Source organism: Berghia stephanieae, chromosome 1 (genome assembly GCF_034508935.2).
Source record: "Berghia stephanieae isolate SIO BIC M18660-M18661 chromosome 1, UCSD_Bste_1.3, whole genome shotgun sequence".
NCBI classification, from domain to species: domain Eukaryota; kingdom Metazoa; phylum Mollusca; class Gastropoda; order Nudibranchia; family Aeolidiidae; genus Berghia; species Berghia stephanieae.
Genome location: NC_088360.1, coordinates 99,060,802 through 99,073,514, shown reverse-complemented (window position 1 = coordinate 99,073,514; position 12,713 = coordinate 99,060,802). Strand labels below are relative to the sequence as shown.

At 37.5% G+C, this 12,713-nt stretch overlaps 1 protein-coding gene across 1 annotated transcript; it reads right to left on the bottom strand.

Annotated features, from left to right (window-relative positions):
* Positions 1-2,958: 2,958 nt before the first annotated feature.
* LOC144962516 (uncharacterized) lies at positions 2,959-10,826 on the bottom strand. The gene is made up of 2 exons (XM_078895524.1): positions 10,752-10,826; positions 2,959-8,107 (listed from the first exon to the last, which is right to left on the bottom strand). The coding sequence occupies exon 2, from the start codon at positions 7,486-7,488 to the stop codon at positions 6,682-6,684; it is 807 nt and encodes a 268-aa protein (XP_078751650.1). The 5' UTR covers positions 7,489-8,107; positions 10,752-10,826; the 3' UTR covers positions 2,959-6,681.
* Between the last annotated feature and the right edge of the window lie 1,887 nt (positions 10,827-12,713).

The window sequence follows — 12,713 nt, the reverse complement described above, 5'->3', positions numbered from 1 at the left end:
ATTACTCTGACCGGATGATCCTTTTATTTTCATAGCTACGACTAAACCAAAATTATTAAAGCAAGTTTTACTCATTTGTTTTATGATATCAACCCTTTAAGAACCAGTTACCAAATAAACTCTGTTTACAAAGGGATAGGGAATGAGATTAGCGGAAGAGTAGCGTCCCTTGATTGGACGTCCGGTGGAGAAGTTATTTGTAAACAAACCAACTACAAGCCAAACGCTCCAAATTAAAAAAAAATATTATTCATATTTCTGTACAAAAATGCATATCATAATCAACGTTATGCATTTTTGCACAGAAATATGAATAATAAATTTTGTATTTGGAGCGCTTGGCTTGTAGTTGGTTTGTTTGCAAATAACTTCTCCACCGGTGACGTCCAATCAAGGGATGCTACTCTTCCGCTAATCTCATTCCCTATTGAAAGGGAGTTCAAAGTTCAAAGTGTAACTACAATTTGATTTAGACGGAAGAGCAAGCGACATTGCCAGCTTATTCCTTGACTGGAACCCAACAATGATACTGAGGGTTAGTATGTACGTCCAAAACAGACATGGACGCGTCCATTGTTTGGAGAACTTCAGACCAGTAAACTTCACATGGGAGGCAACAAAGATGAAGGCGAAGGAGATATGTGACCCTCCGTCTCGAAACGGTATCATGTCGGGATGAATTGGACCCCGAAAAGTGACTTTAGAATTAAATTGATAGTAAATACCAAATTTTGAGCTTTTGCATTGTGAGAAATTGTCTTCATTCTCTTACATAACAAATCGAAACAAACCCCAAGTTTCATGTTTTTGTCAGTAAATTCAATTTTTTGCACTCGAGTCATCCCGACATAATACCGTTTAGAGACGATGGGTCACATATCAGTATCAGGGTCACGGACTATTGTAGAAGCCTCACTATGCTCCTTGAGGAGCGGCAAGAAGTCAAATCATTAACGGGCTCTGAAGAATACGCTTGTTTGAGAGAAGAAGCACAATACGATTTGGATTATTTTATTGTGCAACCAGATTAAGCACTGATAATGCGTCGAGGAAGTTCTGAACAAAAAATGGATGCTTCGCGAACAAGAACAAAATACCAAACACGGAACGTTCCGGGTTCAAAACCCATCTTCAGCCAAAAAAAAAAAAAAAAGAAAACAAGAAAAACATTAAAACACTTGTTCTAAATCCCGACATACGGCAGACAATAGGGGATGGGTGGCTCAGTGGTACTGTCTTTGCTTCTTACCCAAAAGGTACCGAGTTCGACCAACCGCCGCTGCGCTATGTGGCCTTGAGCAAGTCACCTCGCCCTAGCTTGATTTGCGGCGCTGCACGGCGGCTGACGCCTAGGTTATTCCAGTCTTCCCTTGGAATAGACCCTAGAGACAAATTTCGCCTATAGGATGAATAAAGGGAATTTTATTTTATGTTATTTTAAAGTATTCGGCACGTCTTGTTGGTAAGCATGATCTGGAAATGTAAACAAATAGAAGCGTAGTTGTTCGTTTGTAATGTTTATTTCATGTTGTAATTTCTGATATGAACCCACAATTATCATTTATATTCAACTCACCGTACCGACGTGCACTTATTTGAAGGTCTAATAACTAAAATTGTTATCAGCTCATAGTTGTAATAGAATTACTTTCAAACCGAAGCAAAATATCGTCCATTACAACAGTATCAAATCAAGCCCATAATTGCTATCGGTTATCAGACCTGCTTATATGTGCACCTAGCATCGGCCCAATCTTCGGAAATAAAGTTTTGAAGTAACATTTTTTTAAAATATCCAATTAGAATTACAAAACCAAACCAAAAAAATAAAAAAAATAAAATAAAAATAAAAAAAGAATAGAATTGTTAAAATATCGTTGTAAAGATATATATATATATATATATATATATATATATATATATATATATATATATATATATATATATATATATATATATATATATATAGCAACCAAAAGATTCAACTTTTTTTTTCTGGGATTTTTTTCTGTTACAAAATACTACTTCGTTCATTGCAAAATGAACTCACAATTATGTTATTTTATATTCAACATAGATGGTGTAATATAAAAACAATCATCTGGAAATATTTTTTTGGGAAAACAAAACATTCGCTACCGTCTACTTTGGTTCTAAAAAAGAAAATATAAAATAATAAAAACCTATCAACTCTCAGTTTCATTCACCTTTTTTCTCGGGGGGTTTTTTTCGATCACAAAGTACCACCACATCCTTTGCTCGCAGCGAACTGATGCGCTCATGATGCGAGAGTAGCTAGGAAAAGACAGTTTAATGTCTTCGTGTTTTTGTCTCAGACCTGAGTCTTCCTCTTTACATTGTAGTAGTATATCCTGACATGATTTTATGTTTTCATTTGTCAATCGTCTATTATCATTTTGTATGCTTTTGAATTTTTTCATTTATCATTCAAAAACGGTAGTTACTGATTAAAAGCCAAAACAAGAAAATGAGCCCTTGTAAATTCATTGTGTTGCCACATTGGAATAGGGTAAAAATGTAAAAGTAGTAATTCGTTTAAAATTTAAGACGTAACACCTCTTTTATAACTAATTTAATTTATCTTGATTTTGATACAGGTTGCATTTATCATACTTATATACCCAGAACCTATTGGGTGGGTAAAAACTAAAAAGATTTTTTGGACTCTCGCGTCCGGAATTTTGAGCTCGTTTCATACAATATCCGGCGCACCCAAGCTCGCGCCGCTCTTTTGGAAACTCGTTCAAAATTCCAAACGCAATGGTATAAAATGTCAAAATTCTGTAATATGGTTAAAAGTGATGGGTTACGAGATGTATTATGTTGCTTGATTGAAACAGATGACCGTCAACTTGTCAAAGTGTTTCATTTTCAAAAGACGAGAATTTGTCTTGAATAAATAGCATATTAAATGAAATGTAAGGTAGTCAAGACAAGTTGTTTTGGGGTTCATGTTAAGTTTTATTCGATATTCTATGAGAACGACAGCTGACATCATATTTCGGAAGAAACGTTTGGATCTATTTCCTGTTGTACAATGCGACCGTACGGGTTTTAAATTTTGGCCAGAAAACTCGTCCTTCTAATAATATCGATCGATTGAAATAACTCTCCCTTCTTGTCAAAAACTCTTAAACCTGGAACTTCCGGGAAGACTTCCATCACGTCCCAGGTTTGAGAATTTTTGACAAGATGGGGGTCATTTTAATCGATCGATATTTGAACGGCAAGTTTTCTGGCCAGAAACTTCAAAATGTGCGGGGTTGTTATTTCAGAGTACGGCAATATAGAGCTTCTTGATATAGATCGATTCTATCTAACAACATCTTTGTTAATATCACTGGAATACTCGAGCCAAATAACACTGGTCTTGTTTTATTATTGAATAATAGATTAGATTATACAACTTATTTAAGCCATCTGTAATTTGCTTAAATCTACCATTAATTGTTGATTATTTTAGAGAGAAGAGGAGCGACAATCTCCTCCTCGACGTATCTCTTTGTTGAAAATCAGAAACAAACGATATTTATACAGAAAGGTCAACTGAATTGAGAGGCTATGTAAAATTTTGGTTCTATCTAACATCAGTGATAAGATCTCTAAAAAGCTAAAATAAACACATCAGGCTTATGTTATCATCATTGCATGAGATAATACAAAACAAATTCTTTGAAGGCCTCCGTACAATTACGACAATTATTAACCACTTAACAGCCGTATTCAGGAAAAACATGTATTTAAAATTTTGGCCTGAAAATTTGCCCTCATCCTGGCGAACAGTCTCTGAGAAAAGTCCCGCGTTTGAGAGTTCTTGTTAAGATGAGGGCCAGTTGAATCGATCGATATTTGAAGGACGAATTATTTGCTCATATTATTTTTAATACATGTTCTTCCAGAGTACGGCAGTGAACTGGTTAAAGACTACTATTAATCCCTGTTCAGTAATAGAACAGAGGAGCAAATCATCTCATCACAGTCGCTTTCTTGGTTACAAATCAGAGGGAGGCTCTTATAATATAATATTATAATCGCGATCCAAAATATAGTATACACATTAAAAATTATCCTGCCACGTGTATTTTGAAACGTAGCATAAAGCTGTTTGTCTCAGTAGTTTTTGATGTTAAAAACTGTTTTATTATCTTCTAGATTTTTATTTCTACCTCGATGTCTAGTTCCTTGGACAATACGTACCGTTTTACCATTTTTGCAATCCACTGTTGACAAAAAGGTGTGTAGGACAAAAATAAATTTACACGTGCTGTCTATCTAGACCTATTCTCGATCAGAAAAACAACTAAAATCATGTATTCCCACATCCTTTGATTTGCCAAGATCTACTTTGAGAGCACATGATAATGTGGTTGATCATCTTGAAGCAGGTGCTCTAATTTGTAAAGCAGCTAGACACTGCAATGTTTCCAGATGGACTGTTTATTCATTGATTTATAACTGTCTATAAGTGACTCCAAAATAATTTCAAACAAAGAACTGCTAAACGCACTGAAATTGAACCGGTATATGAAGCTGTAAAGAGGAGAAGATGGAAATGGACTGGACATGTCCCCAGAATGGATCCGAGTGCCATTCCCAGGATAGCCCTCAGGTGGACATCCCAGGGAACGAAAAGAAGGGGCCGCCCGCTGGAGACCTGAAAGAGGAGCATCGAAAGAGAAAAGCTAGTGATTGGCCTTGGGGACAGATGACAAAAAAAGGCCTCTAATCGAGAAAGATGGCGTTCCATCGTGCCAGCCTTATGTGGTGATCAAGCACCAAGAGGATATAGAAAGAAAGAAAGATTATTGATAAACAGTACATATGCTAAGATTGGACCGTTTGGATACTTTTCTATCAGAGACGAATGCTTAAAAGTTTTCAAGCACACGGCCATGCCCTTTAGATTAGATCTTGGCGAACTCAATGGATGTTGGAATAGATTATCTAAGATGTTTATATAAGATAAAACGTGTCTAACAAGACATCACATATGAATTACATTTTTTTTTTTTGCCCTACTCGTTTCTTGTAACCAATATGCTGCAAAAATGTCAAAACAGTATATGTATATCATTGAAAGTAGAATTGAAGTAAAACAAGAATCTTGGAGACTGCTCCTAACAGCAAAAAGTACTTAGCCAATCAGCTTTATGCTACGTTTCACAATACACATGAGACGGCCATGTTAATGTGTATACTTTTTTTCGATTGAGAGTATATAATAATGTAAAGGTTAACTTAGAAAAACCTACAGGGGCCTTGTCATACGAGTTGGCCAAAGTCGACGAATTCGATATTAATTACTTTGGTAATTATGCTGAGAAGGATCGCATCACCTTTCAAACATCACATCAGAAAGCTGATTCTTCCGCCCAGATATAAAAATGAATAACAGACAATCTTGGCCCGGGTAACCAAAGCTCGTTATCTTGGGAAAGCGGTTTTCGTTACGGAAGGAAACTCCAGGATCAAAGCGATTGGAAGCGAACAGCGAAGGCAGAAATTATGAAAGAATGGGTGGCAGGAGGAAAGCTTTTTAAAGGATGGAGACAGACTTAGTTGAGGTAATTCCATTACCGCCCTGATCCACGCATATAAAACAGTAAGTATTAAAGGAGCATCCGATTATTGGGATCCAATAATATCACAAAACTGTAGGAAAATAAAGCAAATTATTTAATTTGTTTGTTTGTTTATCTTCTTCCCCTCCCCATGTATGTTCAGGTTTCTTTCTTCCTTTTCTTTGGTTTTGGGTAGTTTCCAAAAAGACAGTTATGTTTCCCATTATCAGTGTCTGATTTAATGGATGGTCGTACTGTAATAGTTATTGAATGGCGTATTATCACGGGACTAAATCTTAATACCTTCGCTCTCCAACTAGCAGTATGAGAAAAATCCACTCCAATTCAAAACTTGGATATTCAAACACAATTAAACTGTGCTAGTGCCTTACCCTGGAAGAAAATGCCCAACGCGTTTAAATGATTTAATAATTGATTCAAACATCTCAAGTTTGATACCAAATTGCAGCCATCGGTGCTGATAATTTCCAGATTGCAAATATAGCGCGTTAACCATAGCAACTGCAATATAAAACAATATTCTGTGGTTTTAACTCGAGTAAAGAATACGTGTAACCATTCTTCTCAAAACGGTAATATGTCGGAGAGAACCGAATGCTTACAATTCAATTTTAAAATAAGCTTTAAAAACTGGGTTTTAAGAGATATGCCCACATAATTTAGGAGAAAATATTTTGTTTCTTAAACTTCAAATTTCATATTTCATATAACTGATTGTTTGATCATAAATTTTATTATTTAAAAATCTGCTATAGCTACGACATAATACCATTTTGATGAGGTTGGCACAGATTCATAATTTCAGTTGGCAGAGGTATATGTGTATTTTTTCAACACATTAAAAAACCATAGCTTGAGAATTTAAGGGGCAAGGATTACCACACAAAAAAAGAAATAAAGAAAGAAACCCCTTCTCCCCCCCCCCCCCCCCCCTTCGAGCAAAACAACATACCAAGAGGAAAAAAACCCATACCCCCTCTCCCCAAAGAACCCCCCCCCCCCCCCCCAAAAAAAAAAAATTTAAAAAACCCAACAAATAATAAAACAACAATAAGCAAACAAACAGCAAAAAGCTAGCTCAGGTTAACGTTTGCGTGCCTGATTTCATGGCAAAGCGAGCATCTGCTTCTTCCACAATAGGCTTCCGTTTCCTGGCTTGGTTGATGTCGTCTGCCTTATACCGCTGTGCGAGCCTAGGTTTACCCGGGAAAAAATCAACGCCACCTCCAGTGTTGGTTGCCGCGGGATCTTTATAGGGTTTGGGAGTTCTTGGAACATCTGGTGGAGGCAATGGGTTCTTTAGTATTGAGTGCTCAGGTTCCAAACTGTTGGACCTCGACGGTTTGGGCTTAACTGACGATTTCCGTCTAGGGGGTACTTCTTCTTTAGGTTTAGGTTCTTCTTCGAATGTTACCTCTTCCTTAGACCCCCTTCCACTACAAAACTGCTCACGTAAAGTTTCAAAATCGAATCTTCCCCTAAATAGTTGGATCAATTTATGTTTGGCAATTTCATGCTCGAGCTGTTTGCGTGTGAGAAATGGTTCGTGTATCTGTATTGGCTTCGCGGAATAATCCATAAATCCCGAGACTGATATAGCTGTCGGAGGAACGTCAAGATCAGGGTATTTTTCTAAGTAAGACCTTTGCCACGATTTAGTTTCAGGATTGCAGGCGATGCCGCAGCTCATGACACCTTTCGATACCTCGTCTGTGCTAGAACGCACTTTCTCTTTTGAGGTTTGTTCTCTCATGAGCAGAGCGGTCAGAGGAATATCAGGAACTTTCTCGTCAGAGAGCCTTGCATTAGTTTCCGGTATAGCATTAAATAAAGAGTAATTGTCAAAATTACCCGTCGCGTCATACTGTAGGTGACATTCAGCCATTTTCTTGGATTTTGCTCTATCTTTCTATTCCCAGTCGTAAGAGTTTATACAGTAAAGTTGTACAATTAACGTCATAGATATATTATTTTCATTGGAGAAAAGCTTGTGAAGAGAAGAAAAAAACGTATGACTAGAGACGATAACGAATAAGGATTTTCCTTCTCTGAATGCGTGTATAACTTGTGAAGAGAAATATAAACGTATGACTAGATGGCTTTATGAATAAAGTTGTCTTTTTAAAATTTTCCAATGCTTGCAATTTATTTTTCAAGTTTAAAAAAGGTCACAATTGACGAGTGCGAAAACATAATGATTGATTTCAAATAGATTTTCTGTGAAACAGTCGCTATATGTAGAGCGTTCATCGCTTGTTCTAGATTGGATCTTTGCAGTCTGAAGCAAGTCTGGTTTCTTTGGTAGACTAGGTATATACCATTATATTTTGTCTAGCGAAAAAGAGTACAGGATGAAATCAATGGCAGACAAAGGTCAGAGTGAGGAGAGTGAAAACTGCTCTCAGTCGCCATTGGAGCATGGAAATGGCCGAGAGGTTTGTCTGTCCAGTCTCGTTCATGGCATCAGTGACATAACCCCGTTTTGTTGACTTGTTGCTACGAACCTGCAAGAAGAGAAAAAAAAACAAACAACAACAAACAAACAAAAATCAAAACCGAAATGAGACCCACCGCCTTCAACAATTGAACAAATCTGAATAACAGCTTTGAACAAAATGCTTAACACGACATGTTTCTGGCCCAAACCCCTTCTTATGTCAAATAAAATGGACAATAGATTTTAAAAAAATAATTGTGTTTGTTGTAGGCTGAGGCCCGAAACGGTAAATAATGTTAAGTTTTGTGTCACCTGTTTTATAATCAACATAATCAATATCTTTTACATAATGTATGGCAACTTAGGTTTTGACTATTGGGGTAAATTATAATAATATTATGCCAAACTTTGAATCTACCATCAAAAATGTAACCAAAATAATAATAATAAATAACTTTAATTTCAAATTCATTCTTTGGCAACTTTTTGATCATCCCGGACCAATACTGAATTGACACAGTAGGCCATAGTAGTTGGCATCTGAGTTGACTGTTTTGAATTAATATTCTCTTGCTTTTTTAAAAAAAATTGAGCTTTATATAGCGCAATATCCACTAAATGTGCTCAAAGCGCTTTACAAGGGGTCCCTGGTCAACAGCAACATTTAACATGTAGGACGGGACATTCCGTCTGTTAGGCGATATTACAATTTTTCGGACAAAGACAACGCTGTTAACGGCCAGGTACTCATTTTACACCTGAGTACGGAAGAGAAAGTGAGTAAAGAGCCTTTTCCAAGGACTCAAACTATGCGCCGAGCGCGAAGCTCGAACCCAGGACCTTCCGATCCGAAAGCGAGTGTCATACCACAAGACCACATAGCCGCACTAAAGTTAAATAATTACTTTGACAAACTAAATGATATAACGATCAAACAAACAAGTAAAAAAACGGATAATAATATTTATCTGAGGTTGGTTTTTTTTTTGTTTTGTTTGTTTTGTTTGTTTTTGTTTGTTTTGATATATTATTTGCGCCACATCGCATCAATCTGTTGTTGTGTAGGGGAGATAAGCAGGTGCAAAACTGGTAAGAAATAAAAGGGATTTTAGCTGGGCTTTCTTTTTTGCCAATACCCCCTTCTTTTTCTCCTCCTTCTTCATCTCCTTCTCCTACTCCTCCTCCTCCTCCTCCTCTTCTTCTTCTTCTTCTTTTTTTTTTTTTTCTTTCATCTTCTTCTTCTTCTTCTTCTTCTTCTTCTTCTTCCTATTCTTCTTCTTTTTCGTTTAAGATGGAAAAATGACAAAATAATTTCAAAAATAACTTAAAATCTTATCAAGCTATGAATCTATTTTTTTAGAAAGGAGAAGCATCTTTAAATCTTAACTGTTTTTAAAGGTGGGATTTAATTAATTTTTTTTTAAAAATTGGTCCAAACAGATTGACAGTAATCGTTGATTATTTTGAGTGGGAAATGGGGTGACACTTCACCCTACTATTTTGTAGTCTTATTTTTTCCATTCAATATGAATTAAGAGGGAGACCTTTAAGCACGTTCCCCGAGGTAACATTACTGTATACTGTTAGTTTAATCTTGGATCTTTTGTCAGAAGTTTATGAATTTATTCAATTTGTCAGTTTTTAGTAGCATTTTAAATGTTGTAGAACAAACCTTGATTGATTGGTAAAGGTTTAAAATTTCCTATAATAATATGACAGGAGGCCTTCCGAAAGATCCCACATCCCCAGTATTCTTTGGTTTTTTTTAATAATGTTCTAGTAGGGCATTTGGGGGGGGGGGGGAGAGACACTTTTTAAAAAAAACGTCTCCCCCCTCCCAAACCCCTACTAGAACATTATTTTAAAAACAAACAAACAAAGAATACTGGGGATGTAGGAGCTTTCGGAAGGCTTCCCAATATGACCATTGTTTTGGTTCTCAGCCGCCATTGTGGTTGAAGTATTGAAAGGAACTTTCCTTTGCAGAGCAGTCCTTGGGTTATTTTTCTATTAGGGTTAGCTCAAGGTACGAGTTTTTTCCCCTCTATTAGGATCAGGAGGAGACTAGCATGGCAAGATCAAAGCTAGAAAAGATGAATAATATCTGGAAAGGGCAGTGCATTCAAACAAAAATCAAAATCCTCAAAAGAGTTGTTTTCCCAACTGCAAGAACATATGGATGCGAAGCGTGGACTATCAGCAAAGCAGAGAGCACAAAGATCACAGCTTTTGAAATGGCATGCTACAGAAAAATACTCAGAATATCATGGACTGAAAAACAAACAAACAAAGAAGTCCCGAGAAGGATCGGAATAAAAACACCAATTCTTCTTCAAACTGTAAAGAAATTGAAACTGAACTATTTTGGCCACACGACTCGCCACGAATCATTAGAAAAGCACATTCTGCAGACAAGGGTAGACGGCAAGACAGGAAGAGGTAGACCAACAAGAAGCTGGGAACATGATACATGTGAATGGCTGGGAATGACAACAACTCAAGCAAGTAGACTGGCGGAAAACCGTAATCTGTTTCGCAAGAAAGTTCGGGAAGCAACGTCCAACGCAGGATCAGCTGACTAGATGATTAGGGTTAGTTAAAGGTACTAAGTTTTATTTATTGTTCTTTTAGGGGTATTTAAAGTTTTACTTGGGTTTTCCCTTAGCCCGAGGAACGTGAGGAAGGCCTCCCGTATAAAAAACCTTACTTACCCCTTTATTGTTTTTAAATTTGGGATTCTAACCCATGTCAAGACGTCTGTTCAGTTTGACGCCATTTTGGCTAATGAAATCCTACTGCACCGTTCAATTTGGTGTTAGGTAGGCTAAACAGAATGGTGTGAAAAGTTTTTGTGCATAGACCAATGTAAATGTTGCTGCTCGAAGCTCGAAGAAATAAATAACAATGTGAAATTGAATAATATAAGCCTCATTTTAATTACGAAAGCAGATAGAATGGACGTTTCGGGTTTCCCCTTTCTCAACAAACAGGATGAATGAAACACTACAGATGAATGAGATGATGTGGTTGTGGCGTTGTTAACAAGAAGCCTGGCAACTTCTCCCCCGGTTTCGAGGAGTCGATGTCCACCTATTAGCAGGTCTGATTTTAATCAATTGATTAATTTAATTTTTTTAATCGAGATTTTATATAGCGAATTATCCACTTAATGTGCTCAAAACACTTAGCATGTAGGACGGGACATGACGCCTGTGAGGCGGTGTTACAATTTTTCCGGACAGAGATAACGCTGTTTCCGGCTAGGAATTCATTTTACACCTGAGTAGGTACGGTGTGAGTATGAGAGTAAAGAGCCTCTTTCAAGGACTCAACTATGCGCCGAGCGAGGCTCGAACCCAGAACCTTCTGATCCGAAAGCGAGTGTCATACCACAAGACCACATGCTGCTATGTTGTTACCCGTCGATTCAAAACGGTATTTTGTCGTGTTGATTCACCCTCAAAATGAGGTTTACAGGGGGAAAATGCTTTAAATGTAAAATATTTCGTATTTGTCAATTTATACAATCATATCTATCGTACTCAAAGGAGGAATTGTCAGTGAAGAGTCTTTTCTGCAGCCATTGCGGTCTTGTGGGAGGTCCAGGGTTTGAATCTTGCTCTGAACGGTCCATAGTTGAATCCACGGACCGACAAGGTCGAATGGCATACCATAAGACCGCAATATCGGATAAACCACCGAAACCTCAGAGCAATAAAAACAAGTAAATAAAATAGTCCTTCAGGCCTATAGAGAAGGAGTTTATCCCGGTTTCTGTAGCGTGAAATGGACAATGATAATTACTTGCTGCCCTCTAGATAGGACGCTAGTCTACTGCGAAGTACTTTCCGCCAGATCTAACAGACCCGGCTACCTAATAACTGTTGGGTGGACACGGAGGTCATAAAAAAAATATCGGCTTCACCCAGGATAGATCTCCGTCCGTATGCTTTTGAAGCGTGTGCTCTACCAACCGAGCTATCGGTATCCCCCAGAACAATAAAAAGAAAAAGGGTTGTTTATTTCTGATTACGAATAGATAAACAAATAACCCTAAATTTATGGAGTGTCACGCCCATCATTTGAAAGCAGTGATGGCCCTCAATCGTATTATTCAGAGGTCGTACTTAGTTAATCACCCGAGCCCAGGGGGGTCTAAGGAGGCTGAGACGGGTAAACGACCTCCAGTCATACTATACGTGTACATATGAAGTATAATTATGTCTGATCACAGTATGACTGAGTAGACATCATTGTTGAACCGCGTGTCCGATTAAATGGGACATCGACAATACTCGGATTATTGGGAAGAAGGGACTTATTGATGCTGTGCTTCTTGGCTAAGAAACTCACAGCATTCCCATCCGGAATTAGAACAGATCAACAAACAAAACTTTGTGTAGCCTTGAACATTTATAGGTAGTATGCGTTTGGCTAAGAAGCTCACGCCATTGCAATCCGGAAGTATAACGGACCAACACACAAAACTATGTGTAACCTTGAACTTTTATAGTCTGGATAATACAGTTAAGTGCGAATTACTCATAAACGCGGATGGCAAAAAACAATGACAAAGTCCCGAGTGACGTCATCTTCGTTCTATCTTTAGAAAGTATGCGCTTGGCTAAGAAGTTCACAACATTGCAATCCGGAAATATAACGGACCAACACAC